The following is a 19,972-nucleotide window of genomic DNA, read 5'->3' as shown; positions in this document are numbered from 1 at the left end:
GTCGCTAGTGCTCGCCATAGTAGGAAAGAAAAAGCTCTTACTTTTTCCTTGGAAATGCACGCTTCAAACAGAACAGTCAATGAAGACGAAGAAGAGGATGATGTGTTCTCCCGCTCCCTATTTATACTATAGTCGCACTGGTAGTGACGTCATGGCTGTCGCCGGCCAACGTGTTGTTGGTGTTTTTTCAGTGTATGCTTCAGACACGGGTCACGACGAGGCGTTCCCCATAGCGACCCCTAGAGGACGCAGTTCGAAGTTCCCATGAAAGGTAACTGATTTTCTTTCTATGTAGATTTTATATTCATAAATGTACATTTTCGAACTGTAAACCTATTTTTGTAGCATTCTTACAAGAGATAAAACATTATTTACTTACTATTTCATTCTCACTTAACAAAAAAGCTCTCAAAACATGTACAGTTTGCACAGCCTACAAACTCTTTACTGTATTTAATGTGTAATTTTTATTAATTTGTGTAATGCCCTCTTATTTCCTTTTCTTTTTTCCCCTTTGTCTTTTTTTTTTTTGTTACGGTCTCTTTCTGCTTTGAACTATGGTACTGATTGTTGTTGTTGTTGTTGTTTTTTATTCTATTGATGTTATTCTTAATTGTTGTTATGTTTTAATTTTGTTGTTCCATAATGTAAACTAAATGTTCAAATAAAGCATAAAAAAAAGTTCAAACCACTAATGATCTAACAGCCATTGCAACCTCCTGCTGTAACTTCTGCAATTTTTGTGTTCCATCCGAAAATATATAGTCAGTGAGTAAGCAATTTGTGCAAACATGGAGAAAATTTAATGAGATTATTTATTTGTTCTCTCACCGTGAAAGTTTTTTATTATTATTTTTTTTTTTATAGAATTTTATGGAAAGTTCAGTTTGTTGCAACATGGGAAAAGCAATGCAGTAAGAATATTTTAAATTATTAATTCATTTAATAGGAACACTTTTGAAACAAAACAGAGGGTCTCTAAACAAGCTCATAACACAAGTTCCCATTCTCCTTAGAAAATCGACATAATTAATTACTTGTTTGAACAAAAATACAATCATGTAATGATACTCTCAGTGCAGGCCTGTGGGGTTACAGTCACAGATGTTGTCTTCTTGAAAATGAGTTTACACTTGCAGTTTCCTCAATTAACAACTTAAAGTTCACATTAAAACCAGACTGTTGCCAAAACAATACCCGTTTTAAAATAACCTCCACACACACACACACATGCATGATTTCTCTCAAAATTTCAAGTGTACAGAGTCCAGTGTATTTATTGTCAGATTATATGCAGTAATCTGTTTAAAATTATTACAGCTTTCATGAAATAGAAATAGAGTACCAGTATCAATAACAGGTGCACACAAGCATACACACACACACAGAGGCTGTATACTGGTATAGGGAGCTATGGATATTTGTGTGGGCAGAACACAGCCTATGTTCTTTTTCTCCTCCTCCTCGCTCCATTTCTTTATCCTCCATCTCGCTCTCGCTCGGTTGCTCTCTCTTTGGGTTTTATTTCTCTTTGGGTCTAAAGTACAACCTCTGTGAGAAGTGTTTAAGTGTTCTTACAGTGAGTACCTTTATAGCACAAAATGGCTGATGTTATAAGATCATAAAATAGACATAACCTTCATCTAGAAAATCTCGTTAACAAGATGGAGCTCAATTTAACCACACATAACGATTAACCACACAAAATGAGTAGCTTACAGTTGTAGGATTGAGTACTGCTGGATAGTTTTTTTTTTGGTGGGGTCAGATTACTGGATGAGTCAAGTGGATGAATCAATATGGAAACCACACAGCAAAATGTCCAGAAACAGAACAAATTTTCTCTGTATAACAAGTCTGCAGGAACTGCATTAAAAGGTAAAACTATTCATACATGTCTTGTGCTGTATATTTTAAAATGTAATGTTGTAATCTTTCAAATTGTTAGACCACTGTGAAATGCAGCAATGCTAGACATTTTGAAATATACAAGGGCCCACTGAATGAATCCCATTTATATAGTAACACTCAGTCCTGCACAGTGATTCTGACAGTGTTTAAATGCCTCAGGCCTAAACTTCAATTACAGTTTATCTGGTAAAGTGTTTACTTTCACATCTTCAACAGTTTCATGTATATTGTTAAATATTTTTTACAACTATTGTAATGTTTTTATTTGACCTCAATATTTTACAAGCAGCAGACCTATTTTTAGTACAGAATCATCAAAAGGCACCTTACTACTGTTCATTACCGAATGCATTTTAAACCTGATGTACCAGTTTGAACTCATATTTGTTCAGTCTTGTTTATCCGCGCATAGTACAGTTTAGCTGAGCAGCAGCATAGTATGTGATAATGTTTGTTTTTAGTGCCGTGCCAGCTTGTATGCCAAAAATTCACAGATATTTTGGTAGAGATTGCTTTTTTAAATATCAAAATTATACACTGCAACTATATGAGAAATAAAATATGTCTGGTCATATTGTCACAGCCCCAGTGTATCAAGAAAAAACTAGCAATATACTGCAGTAATGTACATGGTACGGGACAGATAAAGGCCTGACACCTGGTGGTCATAATTTCAAATTACAATGAACACTTGAGATGATGCGTGTTGATTTTGCAGGCAGATCAGACACTAACAAGCTCTTCACACCCAACCTTTTAGGTTGAACAAATTAAATAAATAAATAATAATAATAATTCAAATTATTCATAAAGATGGTGTAAAACAGAAAATAAGACAGGAGACATTGTTGCATCTGCAAATTTTGTATTTTGCTTCATTCTAACTCTACTTTAGATAAGACAGAAAAAGCAAGAGGTTCAGAGCATAGATACATACAGAGCCAGACCCATGCACAGATACAAATCAACCCAAGCCGCATGGTGATTACCAAAATGCACTGGAAATATAAAAATACGTCCTCCATATTTACAACCAACATTTATCATCAGTCATATGTACAAAGGGCAAAAAGGGCAGAGATACAGGTAATACCAGCAACAATTACATTTAAAGCATAAACTCCATCGTCAGACTAGGCATTAGATTCAATTCCAGAACACTCAGATATTCTGGAGTTCCAGGGTTGAGACTAATTTTCTGTGAACATTATGTGCAGTGAAGTCATAAAGTTTCCATTTATCGTCTTAGAAATATACAAATCAACACAATGTTTTTCCAGTTCACTATTATTATTACACTACAGAAATACATATCGATGGGTGAGACGACTATAACAGAGGCGATGACGAGGACCGCTCTGTCACTAAAGTTAAAGCTCTTTAAAACTATGGTGAATTCAGTTTTACACTGATAATAGGATGTTATCTACAGTTTTTCATTGTGTTATGGCACATATACCACAGAGTAGGCCTAATTTATAAAAACTGACAGTGACAGATTCCTTTGTGACAACCACTTTCATTACTATAATTTAATTAGAGCGGAAAAATGCATTAAAATACTATCAGTGGTTATCTCTAGCTGTACAATAAAAAATAATATTGTGGCTGTAGCATCAGAGGACATCATTAAAAATTATTTAACAAAAAAAAAACTGAAAATCAAAACCAAAAGATTTTATGATTAACAAATTGTTTCTGAACAGTGTCATCTATCTCATAACAAAGATTTCTCTGCTTTAAGAAGAAAAAAAAGACTTGTAAAGCATATTTACACAACTGCACTATCAAGTCCCAGATATTTGCGGTGAATTTTACAGTGGTCAAACAGTTCGCTCATGAACAGAGTCTAGACGAACATTAAAAAGAAGCATTCCATAATCAGAAAAATGTGTTTAAATAACATTAATTTTTTTAAGAGGTTCACTTTTCTTAATGGGAATAACTGTTTGTTTTCACTTTGTATGCATTATAGCCAATGTTTTTTAATGGATTCATGTGGATTGTGCAGAATTCTTCAGAGATTGAACATGGTTAAACACACACAGGATTTGATCGTCCCTGTTCATTTTTCTCTATATATACAAAACTTTCTTTACACAGAAATAAAGATAACAGAAAAAACTGTTTAACAGTTATGACAACAAGATCATGTAAACTTTACATCATCTTTCACTTAAAAAAAACACAATAACTTTCATATTTTTTTTGTGCATAAAATAAATATGCTCTTTTTTGGATGCTGCAAATACTAGAATATATTATGGATAAAATTTGTAATTCAGTACAAAAGCCTCTGCCTTTTAAAAGTAGAAAACAAAAATAAAATGCATTAATAAAAGTAGAGTAAAAGAGGTTTAAGGGAAAACTATGCGGTTAGGAGCTTTTTAAATATGACTACATGAAAAAGAATGTGAAGGCACTTAAATCAATTAGTTTTCCTAGTGCAAAACAAGTGCAATCCAGCTTAAATTTATTAGGGAGAAACAAGCCAAGATGGCAGAGGAAGAAAATCCTGTCAAAGCAAGCTTTGCAAAACCGTAAAGTACGTCAGGCACCTGTGATTACACCTTCTGGAAAACATTCAGAGATTTAAAAAGAAGTCATAATGAGAAAAAAGAAGTTCTTTGGGGTTTAAGTAGGGATATGTAGTAAATGGACAGTCTCATGGCATTTGAAGAAAATCAAAACAAAACACACATGAACTTTCCCTCCCACACCCTGTGTGTGAAGTGTTTAGTGAATTTAGAGCTGCAGGCTCACATCCATCTAAAACAGAGCAGCATCTACAACCGCCCACATCCTCTATTCTCTCTCTTAGTCCTTAAACTCAGTGCTTGCTGGTAAAGGGGAGTTTCGGTGTATGGATGGACCCATTTCTCTTCTCACAGTTCTGGGGCTGAATGTCATTGGAATGCATGTCAAGTGGGTTGGATCGTGGTCATGAGGCTTGTTGGTTTGTCAGGGTGGGGTCAGGACACTCAGGGTCTGTAACAGCAAGGGTCGAGGGCCGAGTAGTGCAGGATCATCGGACGTCAGTGGAGGCCTGTGTGATGAGGCAGCTCCACCCAGAGGGGTTAGAAATATTCAGCTCCTCCCTCAGAATCCCGCTTTCTGAGAGAAAAAGAGACAATTATTATTTATTATTCACAATATACACTGCTTTTTAATGTTTTTAAGTCTCCTATGTTCATCAAGGCTGCATTTATTTAATCAAAAATAGAGTACAACTGTAATATTGTGCCTTCGATAGCTCAGCTGGTAGAGCGGAGGACTGTAGGTAGGAGTGTTGGCAATCCTTAGTCGTGGCCTAATGGTTAGAGAGTCGGTCTCGTAACCCAAAGGTTGCGGGTTCGAGTCTCGTACCGGGATTGTAGGTGGGGGGAGTGAATGTACAGCGCTCTCTCCCACCTTCAATACCACGACTGAGGTGCCCTTGAGCAAGGAATGTACAGCGCTCTCTTCCACCTTCAATACCACGACTGAGGTGTCCTTGAGCAAGGCACCGAACCCCCAACTGCTCCCCGGGCGCAGCAGCAAAAAAGGGCTGTTCACGGTGTGTGTGTGTTCACTGCTGTGTGTGTGCACTTTGGAAGGGATAAATGCAGAGCACTAATTCCGAGTATGGCTCACCATACTTGGCCACATGTCACGTCACTTTCACTTTCACTTGTGAAATTTAAAATAACTGCTTGATATTTTAATATATTTTAAAATGCAGTTTATTCCTGTGATGGCAAAGCTGAATTTTGAGCAGCCTTTACTTCAGTCTTCAGTGTCACATGATCCTTCAGAAATAATTCTTATGTTATGATTTGGAGCTCAAGAAATATTTCTTATTATCAATGTTGAAAACAGCTGTGCTGAAAGTTTGAAAGAACAGCATTTTTTTTTTTATATATGTACTGTATATATACATATTTAAACTATGTACAAGTCTTTACTGTCACTTTTGAACAATTTAACATGTCCTTGCTCTCACAAAAAATCTTAGTGACGCCAAACTTTTAAACAGTAGTTTTAATCTGTACCATATTAATTATCAGTCAATACTGAGTTATGATACCTGTACAATAAAAAAACACAAAAACTTTCTCCATCATCTAACATGTTAGGTTAATCTTTAAAAACTTTAAAAATGAAATAACACTTTAATGTAATCTTTAGCAAATCTCAAAATTAATATAAATTTTTCATACTGTACTGTACATTATTTTATGATGCCTAAATTGTTTAAATTGTAGCATTTAAAACCATTTACTTATTTTTTTGTGTCTATTTTTAATGTATATAGACAAAAGTGTAAAATTCGAACGCCAGCTACTTATCAGTTATCTGCCATAACTCAGCTTATCTATATCACCAGATTTTTTATATCAGTGCATCTTTAATAATTAAGATGCCACAAACTAACCCTGAATGGATTAAAAGTACTGTCAAATTGTGTCTCACCTCGAGTGGTAGTGTGGTTCTGGGGGACGGAGTGGGGCCGCGGACGTGTTGCTGTAGCTTGCAGGCTCTGGCTGGGCCTGGCTCAAGTACCTGCTCACAAGAGCAGAATGATCCTGCTCATGGCTGTCTTTCAGGTCCTGTACATGTCGCGGCACCCCCTCCATCCTCTCCACACTCAGCACGCGCCCGTGGCCGTCCTCCACTGGGGCACCCTCGTCATAGAAGAGCAGGCTGCGGGAGCGGACTACACACACAGAGAACAGCGTTACTTATGTCATATGTCTTGCATGATATGCTTATTTTGACTTTCATGTGATTTGTAGAGTGAAGAGAAGCGTTTTTGGATTCAGAGAGTGGGAGAAAGAAAGAGCAAGATTTGGAGTGAGCTACTCTCTTAGGCGGTTACTACAGCAACCCCGTCGCCATCATCCACGGCCCGAGTCTGTAGGGTCCTTGTGAAAATGGATGAGGCATTTGAAGCCCCTTTCAAGCACAGCTTTGATAGAGCCGAAAGAAATGAGGCTCGGTTTGTGTTGTAAAGTTGAAAGAGGGTTGTAAAATCTGCTCAAAGGGAAGTAATGGGATGTCTGACAGTAATTTGAGGGTGAGAATGGGCACTGTCGGCCCAGGAGCTCCGTTAATAACCTTTAGAAGAGAGACGGCACTCTTTCAGTCTCTCGTGGGGGGAACGAAATAAGTGCTGTCAAGGACACACAGCTATTAGCTGCCTGGATAATTCAATGTGTCTGAAAGCCGGATGACCTACAAATAAATGCTTCTTTGCGCATGTGTAGAGAAATGTAATCATATCATGCAATGTACATGAAAAGTTGATCTCGGTTTACACTTTAGGGGCAGGGATGAAACATACCCTGGCTGGTGGTGTAGAGGTCACCTGAGGCCAGCGGTGCAGACTTCACCGTGTGTGAGGATGATGAGGATAAGGAGGAAGAGTAGAGGGAGAGCTCGGGCAGGCAGGGAGCCAGCGAGCCCAGCACCAACACAAAACACAGCGCCACCACCTGGCCAGGAGGAGGAACCACACACACGGTGAGCACACCGCCCCACTGTAATCTACTTGCACTACAGCTCTCAGAGCAGAACTGACCTGCCTTTACATTCAAGGATCAAAGCACTAAACTAAATAGACAAGATATTTCATTGGAATAGTTCAAACAAAAATGAAAATGTACTCAGCCTCGGGCCAGTCAAGATGTAGATGAGTTTGTTTCCTCATCAGAACAGATTTGGAAAAATTTTAAATTACACCACTTGCTCACCAATGGATCCTCTGCAGTGAATGGGTGCCGTCAGAATCAAAACAGCTGATAAAAACATCACAATAATCCACAAGTAATCCACACGACTCAACTCCATTAATTAACATCTTGTGAAGCGATAAGCTGCACGTTTGTAAGAAACAAATTCATTATTAAGGTGAAACTTTAAATTGTTGCTTCTGGTCAAAATCCGTAATAATGCTTCTTCCAATGAAAAAGTCATTACCCTGTTGTCCTCTTACATTAAAATCCACTAACATATTTGTTTAGAAGAGTTTTGGACTTGTAAATGACACTTGATCTGTGCATATTTCTCCACTGATTCAGATAACGTTTTCACTGGAGAAAGCAATATTATGGATAGAGGTATATTGTAGCTGGAAGCAACAGTTCCCTGTTGAAAAAAACAGCATATGCTGGTTAGGTCTGTTTTGAAGCATGGCTTCTGGTTTGAGCTGGTTGACCTGGTTTCAGCTGGTCCTTAGCTGGTCCTAGCTCCTGGTCAGGACCAACTTAGGACCAGCACATGACCACCTTAAACCAGCTCATAACCAGTTTAACCAGCTCAAACCAGCAGCCATGCTTCAAAACATACCTAACCAGCATATGCTGTTTTTTTTTAATAGGGTTTGAAGTTAAAAAATGATTTAATAATGATTTGTTTCTTACAAAATGCAGCTCTTCTCTTCACAAGATGTTAATTGATGGACTGGAATCATGTTGTGGATTATTGTAATGCTTTAATCAGCTGTTTGGACTTTCATTCTGATGGCACCCATTCGCTGAGCAAGTGATGTATTGCTACATTTCTCCAAGTCTGTTCTGATGAAGAAACAAACTCGTCTTGGACGGCCTGAAGTACATATTAAGCAAATTTTAATTTTTGGATGAACTATTCCTTTAAGACTTTAAGACAAAGAAACACTAAGAAAGTGTGTGTGTGAATACGAGCAGGTTGAAATAAATGCATGTGTTTGTACAGTATATGTGTGTATATATACCATTAGACAGGTTCCGGTCTGCGTGGAGGCGATTTTGCAGGACCGAGGCACTTTTCCACTCACTAGAGCCTGAAGTCTTTGTAGCTGTTGTAGTAGAGACCTAAAGATGATACAGAAAACACATCAAAAAAGAAGACTGATTAGTAAATTCTTTAGATCAGGCTGTAGGCAGCATATTTGTCTGCAGGCTATGTGTGTTCTTCTCTGAGCCGTTTTGTAACAGCAGGATCTCCTTATTCTTAAGCTCAGAGAGCATATGAGGATAATACACTTCTTACTCGCCACAGTGTTACATAAACTGAACTCCCCTTCACACCACTCACACAGTCTCTCGCTCTCCACCTCCTCCTCAACGCTGCTGCATGCGTGCAGTGGGTGTTAATTTATTTCCCCTTCAATTATGTCGTTCTTCAGCCACCAATCAAACATACGCTTCTTCTCTTGCTCTCTCACACACTTATTAATGTGACCCAAAACAACACAAAGTCAAACACAACTGCAACACTTATAGCCACAGGATCTGTGAGTATGATATAATGGCATTCTACACACTATTTTTGCGGTATGTATGTAGTATGTATGGAATACTTGGATGACCTAGTACAAAAATGTGCGTTACACAAGTACAGTAGAGCAAACTGCGTGAGAAAACGCGTTCAACCTGGTCTTCCATTTTCAGTGTCATGAATGAACTGGAATTCAAATCAGCCCCACACTTTTCTCATTCTTGACTGATTATATGATCACAATTGTACACAAAAGGACACAAGAAATGTATAATGACTCTATTTCAGAGTTGATAACCAAACTGATAAACATTTATATTCCCCACAGTATACAGTACATAAGCAGTAGCCTGTGAACCTGTGTTTGTGCATGTAATCTCAGCAGCAGACTTTCTCAGAAGAAATGATTCAGTTATAATACAAAACGACATTGAGCTCCCTCTAGTGGAGTAACTAAGAAGCAACATCACATGCAGTAATAATGAGTAACACCACCACCACCAGAGAGAGCCATTGCAACATGTTGGAAAACAAATCAAAACAAAAAATACTACTTTGCTATTTCATGATTTAGCAGACTCTTTTATCCAAAGCAACATACAGTACACTTATAACAGAGACAGTCCCTCTGGACACCTGGGGTTAAGTGCTTTTCAACTTGACTAGATCACCCCAAAACAAACCTGTATATTAGTTTTCACCTAAACATACACATACAGAATCACTCATAATGAGTGCTGTAGACTAGTCTAGCTCTAGACAGTATGTTTTCAGCATTGAGAGGGGCTCAGACCGCCCTACTAACCTAGCAATAATCATCTCAATTTGATTGTATAAACAGTGGTTTTCCTCAGGTTAATATACAACCCACCCACTAACACACAAACACAAACTCCCCCCTGCTGTCTCTTTGAATTCTCTTAGATAACTCAGAAGGCTCTATCCTAATAAGAATCGGCAGAGCGCCAACACACACAGTCTCTTTATCCTGTAATGAGGGGCAGGCCGGCACCGTGCTGCGTGCTACTTTAAGTGTGTTGTTAATAAGGGGCCTGTGCCAGTCCTCTATAAAAAGCATTACTATATACTTACACACATACTTATGTCACTCTTACCTACATACTAAAAGCACTGATGACAGTAGCGTGCTACAATAAAGCTTCAAAGCCTAAAACAATGGTGAAATATAAACAGCGCAAAAGTTCAGGGTCAGTAAGATTTCTTTGTATGTTTTTGAAAGATGCTTTTTATTATTCTCACCAAAGCTGGATACATTTGATCATAACAGTAATACTGTAAAATATTACTATAGTTTAAAATAACTATTCTATTTTAATATATTGGCAAATGTAATTTATTCCTGTGATGGCAAAGCTGAATTTTCAGCCACCATTACTCTAATCTTCAATGTACATAATTCTTCAGAAATCATTATAATATGTTAAAGGAGCTCAAGAAACATTTCCTATTATAATTTCAATGTTGAAAACAGTTGTGCTGCTTAATATTTTTGTGGAAACCAGGATACATGTTTTTTTTTGTATTCTTGATAAATAGAAAGTTTAAAACAGCTGTTATTTGTAATATACATATTTTGTAATATCATAAATGTCTTTAACTATCACTTTTGATCAAAGTAATGCACCCTAATTTTTTAATTCTTTCTTAATTTCTTTAAAAAAAAAACTTTTAAATGAAAGTATACTTTCTTGCATGTTTTTGATAGCCCAGAAATTTAAATTCTAAACATTTCCAAACCTGTATGGCTTACTCCAAAAAAAAACCCCCCAAAAAAACACATTCTTTCGACAAAAGAGAGAAACTCATACAGGTTTGGAACGACATGATGATAATTAAATGATAAGAATTAAACGACTGAATTTTCATTTTAGGTGAACTACCCCTTTAAGAGCTGTTCTTTAAAATAAGGTTTTAGAGTTAATCCACAGAAAAAGAGCTGACTGTGATAACACACAATGGTGCTCTCTCTTTCTGTCTCTCTAAACAGTAGGAACAGACAGCACCCTGTCGACAGCGCCTATGTTCTAACTAGGCCACCCAGGAGAGAATGAAAAGGTGCTGCTCTATATGATCGGAAGGGGAGGTTAAGAACTGCATGCATCTGGTCCGACTTCAACACCTGCTGACTGCGAAGAGGCTGCTGCGTACGCTTACCGCAAATATGGTTACAATTAAATTTATTAAAATTCACCTATAAAGTATTCACTGTGATTAAACACAAGCACACATATGGTATCTCACCTGTTGGCATTCTCGAGCGTCTCTACTTTTTTCCACAGTTCATTGTTCTCTGAAGTATAGTTCTCAACTCTGAGGAGGAGAGAGAAAGTGTGTTATTGTACACGATCACAATGACAGATTGAAACACATCAATAAATCGCTTCCATACGTATAACCATACATAACCCTGTCAGCTTGACTGATTAAAGCATGGTGGAAAAAACAGTGTATGTGTGTGTCCAGTGTGAGTCCAGTCTCTCCAGCACATTATCCAAACCCTGAGAGCCTAACAGCAGCATAAAAGGGAAAATGACTCATGCAAATGCACACACACCCCAATGAGTGCATGGACTGTAGCCATTGGCCGCATTCACACAACAAAAGCCATAAAATAGCAAGCAGGATATAGAGTATTTTGCAGGGAGTGAGAGAGAAGAGAGGATTAAAGAAGAGGAGGTCAATGAAGAGAAAGAAGGATGAAGGCACCAAGAAAACATAGAGGACAGTGGATGCTAGACAAACAATGCAAGAGGAGGGGAAGAGAAAATAAGAGCAGGAGAGAAAAGAAGAGCCGTCAGAAAGGGAGAGAGGGAATAGAAGAGGTAGAGAACAAAGGAGTAGAGTAGGGGAGGCAATTACCTTTTCTCCAAACACTCCACGTATTCCTTCTTCTTCCTGCGGCTTTCCTGTGCAGAGATCTAAGAGAAAAAAAATGCATCTACTTTAGCATTGAAGTATTATGTCTATATACTATGTGACCCTGGACCACAAAACCAGTCTTAAGTCGCTGGGGTATATTTGTAGCAATGGCCAAAAATACATTGTATGGGTCAAAATTATTGATTTTTCTTTTATGCCAAAAATCATTAGGATATTAAGTAAAGATCATGTTCCATGAAGATATTTTGTAAATTTCCTACTGTAAATATATTAAAACTTAATTTTTGATTAGTAATATGCATTGCTAAGAACTTCATTTGGACAACTTTAAAGGCGATTTTCTCATTTTTTTTAAATTTGTTTGCACCCTCAGATTACAGATTTTCAAATAGTTGTATCTCGGCCAAATATTGTTCTATCCTAACAAACCATACACCAATGGAAAGCTTATTTATTCAGCTTTCAGATGATGTATAAATCTCAATTTTGAAAAACTGACCCTTATGACTGGTTTTGTGGTCCAGGGTCACATGATATGTATATGCACCAATATCATATAAGAGGAGGATTCTAACTGAACTTATTCAATATTAATAGTGTGATCATAAGTAATACCTTGTTTTTGATTTTCCTGCGCACTCGTTTGAGGGCTTTCTCCTCAGTTTTGGTGAGCGGTAGTTTGTTGGGGACAGGATATCCCTCAGCGATCAAAGTCCTCTTCTCTTCCTCTGTCAGCATCAAAGGGCCTGATGTTCCCTGCAGCTTCTGCATTACAACACAAGTCAGCGATTTTCACTCTGTATAGATGTGTTCAATATGTATGGATATAAGAATTTCCATTTGGACTGTATATACTGTAATGAACGTGGTGTGTCACATGCTGAAACTGCGTTTGACTCACATGCGGGGCGGTGAGGAGAGGGGACGAGGAGATGGCTGTGGAGGTTCGGGCCTGTAGCCGGGCAGGGCTGGATGGAGGCAGTGAATGTGGGCTCTGTAGGTGGCCAGGGCTTAATGGTGGCAGTGAATGTGGGCTCTGGGATCCGTCGCTGTCGCTGCCATGGCTGCTGGGAGGAGTGGGCGGCAACCGCAGATGCTCATCTATTGGGAAAACAAAGATACGAGACACACTTGAAACACCTGTGACTCGTTCATTTGTGACATTCACATCTTCATGATCAGGTTTGATTCCGTATATATGTTACACAAACACGGCGACCCATCAAAACAGAGTTAAAATGGGTTTTTGAGCAAAGCCAGGCCAAAGTGTCAAACTGAAATTCAGTCTATTCACCTGTCATCAGGAAAAGCCAATAAAGCCTAATCCGTTGGAAGCTTTTAGGCATTTCGCACACAGCACATGCATGAACAATGCTTCTAAGTGTGGTGAGTGTTGGACTCATCATGTGTTTGGTCTGGCCATGTTCCATTATATACACAGAACTGCTTTAATGCTGTTGTTTCTGGATGAACAGAATGAAAGGACGTCATATTGCCAGACAGACAGCGCACACACAACACTTGCAAGTGCTATAGGTTGCTTGCCATTAGCAGATTTTCATCCAAAATGACATGTGGTGTACTGAGGAGACAGTCACACTGGAGAAACGTAGGGTTATTTGTCTTTTCTCAGCAACACAATGGTGGTGACTTGAGAGCCGGTGACTTAACTTAAAACCTAAAAATAGTCTAGAACCAACATCAAACACTAATGGCTATTAAATGCAGGGACTGTATATGTCTGCGGTACATACACAGAGATCTAACTTATCAATATCATGACCATCCAGTTACTTTACTTATCAAAAGTTTGGTCAGTCACCAGTCAAAAAAATGTTCTTTTGCACTGCCTATTCATCAAAGAATCCTGAAAACATGTGTTGCTGTTTCCACAAACATATCAAGCAGCACAACTATTTTTAACATAATAACAAGAAATGTTTGTTGAGCACCAAATCAGCATATTAGAATGATTTCTGAAGGATCATGTGACACTGAAGACTGGAGTAATGGCTGCCGATTTGTTTTTTCAGCAAAAAAAGTACGTTTTAAAATACATTAAAACAGAAAACATTTTAAATTGTAATCTCTAATCTTTAATGTTTCAAAATATTATCAATTTACTGTATTTTTGATCAAATAAAATGCATCCTTGATGAGCATAAGTGAATAAATAAAAAATAAAAAAACTGACCACAATATGCAAACAATTCACTCTACACAACGGGCTAAAATGCAATTCTCAGAGGTTACATCAGACTTGGTTTTCATCAATGGGCCATTCAGAAAGGGCTAAAGTTGAGAGCTGAGAGATTGTCAAACACATGCAAAAGTTAAATAAAGAAACACTCACACGAAGCCTCATTTCCTCTGGAAAAGGAACACACCATTAGAGTATTTATAACCCTGAACTGACCGTAGAGCGAGGGAGCAGAATAAAAGTGGGCTAATTTGCTTAGTTTTGCCATCTTTAAACTAGTGTGGAAGATCTGCACTGGCCATATGTGGCAACTAAGTGCTATATGTTGAGTACATTAGCTTGTTGTTGTGTATCTAAAGTAGCGGGCTAAATTTAGAGGACAGTCATGGTTAAAAGACTGAATTGCTGTGCCTTCATTGCTGGGCCCCAGCATAGGTTGCTGGAATGCTACTGTCACTACTAGGCATGTTAACTAGCTAAACCAGCAAGACTCACTTGGTCAAACTGTTTCATCACAAAGACCATGCTGTTTAAGAGCAGGACTGAAGAGAGATTTCACACCCACCTGAGGGCACACTGAGGAACTGGTTCACCTCTCTGGGCTCTGCTTTGATGGCAGGAACGGAGTTGGACCTCAGGCCTTTGGAACTCTAACACAACAAAAACAAAGAGCAAAACAATCAACATGATGACATCAAAATTTAATGCACTTTCCTGGTCTTACACAATTAATCTGTGTATGTTTTTGCTATACTATATTTTAATATTTAATCAAAATTTTCTCACTACTAAAATGACTTTCTTGTTCTGTTGATAAAGTCAGGTATCACCCTACATTTTTTTATCATTAATATCCTGTTTCACTCAAAAATATGGCACAAGAAGAAAGTAAAATTAAATTCTCATTCATTACAATATGCAACAGATGCTTATTCACTAAAGTATTTGTGAAATAAGCATCTTGTGTTTTCTCAATGCAAGTTGCAGCAATATATGTGGCACAGAGACATCATTCAGCTTTATGAGAGCCATTTCTGATGGTACTCAACTGTTAGGGTACTGGACTAAATGTGCTCCATGCTGGATGTCTGAGACAGTAAACACAGCTGAAGGCAGACTCAAACTGTTTACACTGACAGAGCAAAGGCTACCCGCTTGCTAACCACACACAGTCTGGCCAGCGACCAACCATCATGCACAAAGTGAGGTGACATGAGCCTCAGATCAGAGGGGCTGTTGTACCATTCACTTTTCTTCATACCTCCCTCTTATTATTTTCTGGGTCAGTGGACGGTATTCCCCACCAACTTGAGCTGGTAAAGGCCTTTGTACAAAGAGACTAAAATACTGTACTGTAAAAATAGCAGAGGTGTGCTATTAGCTGGAAAAAGTTGTCAGGTTATATTATAACTTGCAAAGCCATGACACTTTACTGCCATTTTAAGGGTTTCTACATTATGAAAGCATTCTTAAGTGTATTTAGAGACTGAACACTACCTACACAGAATCAGACGAGCAAGAGTGTTGTTGATATGCTATTGATGTTTAGTACAACAGTGCGACTGTGATATTGCTAGTTGCTAGTTGACATAGATAAACAGATTTTAGACACAACAGTACCATTCACCATGTACACTTTTTTTACATATCATATGGGTGTGTATTGTGTATATTTATTTTGTATATATGAATAGGCACACACATGCATGTATATATTTAAGAAAAATTCTATATTTTTATATTAAATATTTATTTATAATATAAATTATATATAAATATAAATAAACATAAATATTTTTTCAAATAGATACATGTATGTGACTGCATTTATATATACATAATAAACAAGCACAGTACACACACATCTATCATGTAAACACAACCCTTTATTTTGGATGCGATTAATCGTTTGACAGCTGTACTCTTTTTCTGTGTTACCTGCACTCAGATATCCCTGTTTATTTGTCAGCAAAAGTCTGCCAGATTATGCAAAATGCAACTTTTGCTGAAAACAAATTGGGATATCTGGGTGCAGGTAATATTTAGAAAGAGTACACACTGTTCATTTACATATACTACCAACATAGTAACAATACAAAGCTGGGTAAAAATAAGCAAACTTAACCTTTATTGAATTAGTTGAGTCAATGATTCAATGACTCACTCATAAAAACAATCGCTTGATAAGTTCCATTATGAATCAGTGTTTTAAAATTTGATTCTGTCAATGATTCAATGAACTGCTCATAAAGTGTCCAAATATGCCTAATAAATAGCAGGCTAAGAGCAGCATGTGTAAAGAGTTGTATGTATGAATTTATAGAATTCATAAAAAAGCAGACATAAAGTACCCAGCTGGTCTACTGCTTCTATAGGGATTCGAAAGTGCAAATCACAAGATGTCACATGAGATAAGCTGTAAATGGCAGTGAAGCAGCACGACTATACTGTAAGTCACACGACACTGACAATTTTGGGATGTAGTATGTCCGGATTGCATTCATACTACACACATTCTTACAATAAAGAATTTTTTTTAATAATCCAATGTAGTACCTCCAGTACCAGTATGTGCACTGTGCACTTGTTGCTACAAACTGGTGTAATGATTTAACATGCAGAGAGAGTCACTGAAAAATCTCTACAACTATACAGCCTGTCAGCCTCAAATCCGAGGACTGGAACTGATTCATAAAAACTGTAAATACACAAAAACTGAATCTTTCAAAAGTGTCTATAAAACATATTTCAAATAGCCTTCCTCCCCTTCTAGTCCAGCTTCATTAAAATTAAACTACAGCAAAATCAGGTCATATTCTGTTTTAGTTGGACCAATAACTTGGACTAATTCAACATTTCAAGGTGGCCTCAAAAGGTTCCAAAGCACTGCCTGAAGATTATGTAATATATGCAGATTATGAATTATAGTTATTATGGTGCTCCATGTCTTAACTCCATGTTATTTATGGTTTGTGTTTATCTGGTGAGAGCTGCTCTTCCTGTGGCACACGGTCACAGTGTCTCTATGAGGATGCTCTCCAGTACAGCTGCACACTGACAATACAGCAGAACCCAGTGGGATGTCAGAACAACTTTACACCATGTGCGTGTCTTGCTGCCCTTCTTAAATAAAGGACATGTGCTTATATAACCCCATCCATCCTGAATGTTATTTCATCTAGCCAAGTTATTCTTGACAGCACTTCTCATTTGTTAACTTCTAGCAAAAATGTTCAAGCCCTTGTTCAGTGTGTTTGCTTATTTTGTTGACAGGTATCTTCACACAGCACAATCGGGCTCCCCGGAGAGGGCAGAGTTTATGGGAGCTGGCGGAAAGTCTGGCCTGAGTTAGTGTCAAGTCAGGGAGAAGAGAACAGTTCCATGGCTCTGATGCTCAAAGAGAGTCCGGTGCCAGATTCGAGAACTAAAGAACTAATCTAATCTAATCTCAGCTCAACACTGATGCTGCTGGAGCCGATTCCCATGCTTCAGTAAGTTCAACTCCTCACACTCGCACTCATACTGCGAACATGTTCACTGGGCAGAGAAGTGGAGCAAGCTGCCAGCTGAGCAAAAGAGCACATGAAGCACGTGTGCACATGTTTTTCATTGTCATACTAATACAATGGTCCCTCTGGTGTGCAGTGTGTGTAAGGTTCACCATCATTAGCTCGCTTACATCGGTTGATATCCACTCTAAAATAACATCCCAGATAGCAAGAACGTTTGGGCCAAATGTGGCTTAATTTAAAAGGCACTCATGTCTTGGGTGGTAGAAAAGAATGTGTGCAGTGCTGATTTACACTCCTTTATGTGCTTGTCTTGAAATAATATCTAATGTATGATACTAATTATGATATACTAATGTTCTTTTTTCTTTTCTTTTTCCTGACAGAATGAGTGAGAGACTGGTGAGACTTACTAAAAGTATCAACTTCTTTTATGTTCTGTATTGTAATTCTGTTATTAAAATTCTACTATAAACATTTAAAAAAATGAGTGTGAATCCATTTTTGTGTTTAAGATTTACTGTGTAATGGGTATTTTAAATAAAAAAAAATAGGTGTGGTGTAAATATGGTTAAATAATGGCATTTGGTTTATCAGCCACATGTGGGCCACATAAGGGCCTTCAGCCCTTTACAGAACTCAGCCATATAAGAATACCATATAAGGTCCATATATCAGCCACATCTGTTTTTATTATTTGGCTCACTCTGGGTTGGGTTATGGCAGTGTTTAGGTTCAGTTCTGGCTAAAAATATGTGGACCAGTTTTGGGCCGGCGAACACAAACTAATCTGGGCCACACTTTAGCTGTTGATATGGGCCAGATCCGCGCCAAAGGAAATTTGCTGACTGGGATTTACCTGACTAATAAAACAAGTATTTCACTCTAACGTCGGTTTTCAAGATTTCATTTTTACCTTCTCCCCTGTGTGGTTTCTCTGTGGCGGAGGGGCAAGAGTGAGGGGATGTGAGCAGGTGCTGGTGTTGGCCAGAGGGGGCGATGTATCAGGGCAGTTTTCTGACATCAGGCTGGGCTCCTGCTTCACTAGAATGGCTGTGAGATCCTGACTGAATGACCACATCCCTTCTGAGTCTAAGGAAAGAAATAACAGGCTCAAACAAACAGAAAACAGAGAAAAAGGACTGACAGTTACATTTTAAAAGTTTTGTTAAAAATGCTTTGGGGAGTGACACATGGAATGATAACTATTAAGTCTCTCAAAAGACTCAATCAATCAGACGTTAAAAACAGAGAGAGCTACTGAATAAAACAGAATGCAGGTTTCTCAAAGCACAATTTAAACAGTCGAACTCGACAGCTGACATGCATGTTTACATAGATTAACAAATTGAAAAATAAATTAACATTGGAAAATATAACCACAAGTCCTGTGGACAGTAGGCCACAGATAAGCTTATGTCAAATGAAATGAAAACAACAAAACAATCAATATACTTTTTACTGTCTATTCAGTGCTTCAGATTATTCACAGTTTTTCATGTGCTTTTTTAAATCTATTTAATCAGCATACCAATTAGAAAATACATTTTAATCCATTGACAGCCAAAAAATAAATATATTAATAAATCACTGTGTATCAGACAATATTCAGTAATGTAATGCATCTGTGTGCTTTTTTTATTTTTATTTTTTTTTAAAGGGCCTTATTGGCAAATATCATGCAGGATGTTAACACCATGGAGGACATTGCAATCAATGAGTGATATTTCCAAGAAAGTGACAAATTTCACACTCCAGACCCCATGGAGGGGGTTTCATACAGATGCAGGTGAGGAAGACAGACTCGATTAATGACCGGAAGGGTAAAGCAATCCAGCTTCTCTTTATACTGTTAACACAAAAGCCTATATGGTCTGGGAGGGGAAGGTGAGAGATTGGGGGCATGTAGGGTGGCTAGAGAACAGCTCGACATGTCTGGACGCTTCAAAGAGAAGGAAAGCACTGCATATAGTGGGAGCCCTCGTTATCACATCGCCCTCGGTAGCATTCGTGTGCAGGCTCCACTGCAGAATCGATAAAACTTTATGCGGCCTTGTAAAAGAAGGATGGCAGGTTTTTCATGTTAGTCCTCTGTTAGGGAAGGACATCAGCAGGAGTTTGATTACAACAGGAGAGCAAAGCTCTTTAGGAGTTCTGCTGTTCGGTGGAGAGCGCTGGATTTTATACTTCATAGCTCTCAGTCTGTGGGGAA

General features: G+C 38.0%; 1 protein-coding gene across 2 annotated transcripts in view; it reads right to left on the bottom strand.

The window, feature by feature from the left end:
- Positions 1-4,212: 4,212 nt before the first annotated feature.
- creb3l1 (cAMP responsive element binding protein 3-like 1) overlaps positions 4,213-19,972 on the bottom strand; it is a 31,167-nt gene continuing 15,407 nt past the window's right edge. Inside the window, exons 3-12 of one of the 2 annotated variants that reach the window (XM_016530780.1) lie at positions 18,677-18,852; positions 14,817-14,901; positions 12,953-13,152; positions 12,667-12,816; positions 12,031-12,089; positions 11,413-11,481; positions 8,645-8,744; positions 7,235-7,385; positions 6,364-6,607; positions 4,213-5,025 (exon numbers count right to left, since the gene is read on the bottom strand). In XM_016530780.1, the coding sequence (XP_016386266.1) occupies positions 4,989-5,025; positions 6,364-6,607; positions 7,235-7,385; positions 8,645-8,744; positions 11,413-11,481; positions 12,031-12,089; positions 12,667-12,816; positions 12,953-13,152; positions 14,817-14,901; positions 18,677-18,852 (1,271 nt within the window). In that variant the 3' untranslated portion in view covers positions 4,213-4,988. Of the gene's footprint in view, positions 5,026-6,359; positions 6,608-7,234; positions 7,386-8,644; positions 8,745-11,412; positions 11,482-12,030; positions 12,090-12,666; positions 12,817-12,952; positions 13,153-14,816; positions 14,902-18,676; positions 18,853-19,972 lie in introns of those variants that run through there. The other variant, XM_016530781.1, reaches the window with a different exon arrangement.

This window comes from Sinocyclocheilus rhinocerous, unplaced genomic scaffold (genome assembly GCF_001515625.1).
Source record: "Sinocyclocheilus rhinocerous isolate Xijiao unplaced genomic scaffold, SAMN03320098_v1.1 scaffold1115, whole genome shotgun sequence".
NCBI classification, from domain to species: domain Eukaryota; kingdom Metazoa; phylum Chordata; class Actinopteri; order Cypriniformes; family Cyprinidae; genus Sinocyclocheilus; species Sinocyclocheilus rhinocerous.
This window is presented reverse-complemented; position numbering and strand designations above follow the sequence as displayed.